This window comes from Apium graveolens, chromosome 4 (assembly GCF_009905375.1).
Source record: "Apium graveolens cultivar Ventura chromosome 4, ASM990537v1, whole genome shotgun sequence".
Classification (NCBI taxonomy): Eukaryota; Viridiplantae; Streptophyta; class Magnoliopsida; order Apiales; family Apiaceae; genus Apium; species Apium graveolens.
The window spans coordinates 177,555,993-177,558,581 of NC_133650.1; the positions used below are offsets into that span (position 1 = coordinate 177,555,993).

General features: G+C 32.8%; 1 protein-coding gene across 1 annotated transcript; it reads right to left on the reverse strand.

Moving 5' to 3' along the window:
- Positions 1-934: 934 nt before the first annotated feature.
- On the reverse strand, positions 935-2,098 carry LOC141719179 (uncharacterized). Its single transcript, XM_074521562.1, has 2 exons — positions 1,878-2,098; positions 935-1,703 (listed from the first exon to the last, which is right to left on the reverse strand). The coding sequence occupies exons 1-2, from the start codon at positions 2,096-2,098 to the stop codon at positions 935-937; spliced, it is 990 nt and encodes a 329-aa protein (XP_074377663.1).
- Between the last annotated feature and the right edge of the window lie 491 nt (positions 2,099-2,589).

Here is a 2,589-nt window from a genome sequence, read left to right on the forward strand (position 1 = left end):
ACGATTTAGTAGTTTAGCGGATATATAACACTATTTATTTTATTATTTAATAATCAAAATTAAGGGATAACCGTTGAACCAAATTATACCCCATTTCGGTTATTATAGTATAGTATGGATTATAGATGATTGTTTCTCAATTTTTTTGAGAAACAACTTTAATTTATCAATTTAAGAAAATAATTTATATGACAGTCAAGCCGTAATGAACATATAAGATAAGTTGCTAATATTAATAATGAAGGATTAAAGCAACTCCAACCATAGTCACATTTTAGCTAAAATTGCGAGATGTCAATCAATATACCTATTATCTAAAATTTTAATCACTCCAACGGGCTCTTTGGATTAGCTAAAATTATAGCTATCAGGGTTTGGTCTTCCAAATTTGTTGATCATGTACCCATTAGCTATATCAATTCCACGTCAGCTCCCCGTGATATTTTATACCTGAAAATGAATTGAATCCTAAACTGTGTGTATATGTATTTATTATTTTTAATAATTATTATATATTAATTTTTTTATTTAATTTAAGTAATGTTAATTGTAAATATATATATGAAAAATCTGTAAAAAAAATCATTTTTAACCAAATTTATTAATTACTTATATAATTATTTTAATATAACATTATATAAAATACTAATAAAATAATATGATAAATCAAATTTAGTTAAATATTTTATAAAATATAAAATTAATGTTTCTTAACCAATTTTTATCATTTTTAAAATATTACAATAATATCATCAAATATGTTTTTATTAAACATATTTTTTATTTTCACCTAAATTAAATAAAAAAGTATTTAACTTTACTTTGGATTTCGTTAGTAACTTCTTTCACTAAAAGTAACCGTTGAAATTTAAAGATAACAATTTTTTAAATATAGCTAATCGTTATAGTTTTTTTTTGAATGAAAGTACTTGCATTAAATGGAATCATAGGTAAGTACATCAATAAGGAAATCAGGAGCGACATTTACCCACTTCAGTAAGCCTGACTCAGAATGAGACACCCTTGCTAACGAATGAGCGACTACATTCGCAGACCTATGCACAAACTGTACTAGCACATGTTGAAAGTGCTTACTTAATTCAATACATTCATTAACAATGGAATAAAAATAAGAATTTCCTTGCCCTCCATTAAACGCATCTGCCAGAAGTTTAGAATCCGTCTCAAACTCACATTTAGAGAATCCATGCCTTTTTGTCCAGGACATCACTTCCCTGAGACTAATAGCCTCAGCCTCCCTGACTTGCCACATCCCAGTCTCCTGCTTACACATTGCTCTCAGAAACTCACCATTTTCATCTCGTATTACCCCGCCAATACCAATGGATTTTGTAGCAGTAAATATTACAGCGTTCACATTAATCTTTACCCAACCAGCTTGAGGTTTTTTCCATTGTCTACTTCTGGAGCTAACTACTGGTTTATACTTATTTCCTTCCATCCGTGCTTTCCTCCAGTCTGCCAAGAGATTTAGAGCAGCTGCTTTAGTACCAAATACCGACATGTCAATTTTGTCCCACACCCATTTGTTACGCCGGTTCCATAAGCTCCAGCAAAGCACTGCAACTAAAATACTCTGTTCCTTTGTTCCAGCACTAAATATTTGTTTGAAATTATCCATTGCCTGCTCACCTGGTAAAACTTGACTCCACTCCTTAAGACCCACTGCTTCCCAGACCAGCCTGGCAAATGAACATTCAAAAAGAACATGCTTAGCATCCTCATCTCATATACGACACCATGTACATCTACTATCAATCTGCACTCGTTTGACAATTAATGCATGTGATGTTGGTAAACACATTCTGCAAATCCTCCATAAGAAGAAAATAACCATTCCAGGCACCTCTAACGACCAAACTTTTTTCCAAAAACCAACATCTGAAGTACTGTATTCACCAATTAATTTACAATAGCAGCTTTTAACAGTGAACTGCCCTTTTTCATCAAGAAACCACATCCATGAATCATTACGACCAACAGCAGATAACGGAATATTCTTAATAAGTTGAACATCCCTGTCATTAAACAAGTCTGTCAAAATCTCTTCATCCCATTTTGTTTCGTTTATCACCATTACACTCATCACAGTAGCATCCTCCGATTCACTTGGCATTTCTGTTGTAACATATCCATTCTCCTTGCATGGTAACCAAGGCATCTTCCATATAATAGTCTCCATCCCCGTACTAATATTTCGACGACATCCTTTTTAACCACTTCCTGAGCTTCAAGGATACTCCTCCACATATAACTTGGGTTATCACCCAATTTAGCATTTAAAAAATCACTATTTGGGAAGTACCTTACTTTTAAAATATTAGTTACAAGCGGATTCTCATTGTTTAGCAATCTCCAGCCTTGTTTTGCTAACATTGCTATATTAAAACTCCTCAAATCTTTAAAGCCCAAACCTCCAGCTTCTTTAACCGTACACAATCTCTCCCAAGACATCCACCAAATACCTTTATCATTATTCCCTCCTCCCCACCAAAAACTATTCATTTGACGTTGAATTGTATTACACACCTCACTTGGAACAAGCAACAAGTTCATCCAAAAAGTCGG

Bases quoted from the DNA above. Each gene is read 5' to 3' on its own strand.
- LOC141719179 (XM_074521562.1), bottom strand. From the start codon at position 2,098: ATGGTGATAAACGAAACAAAATGGGATGAAGAGATTTTGACAGACTTG. The intron at 1,704-1,877 runs GTCGTTAGAGGT...TTCATTTGCCAG, and splicing joins GGTTTTTGGAAAAAAGTTTG to GCTGGTCTGGGAAGCAGTGG.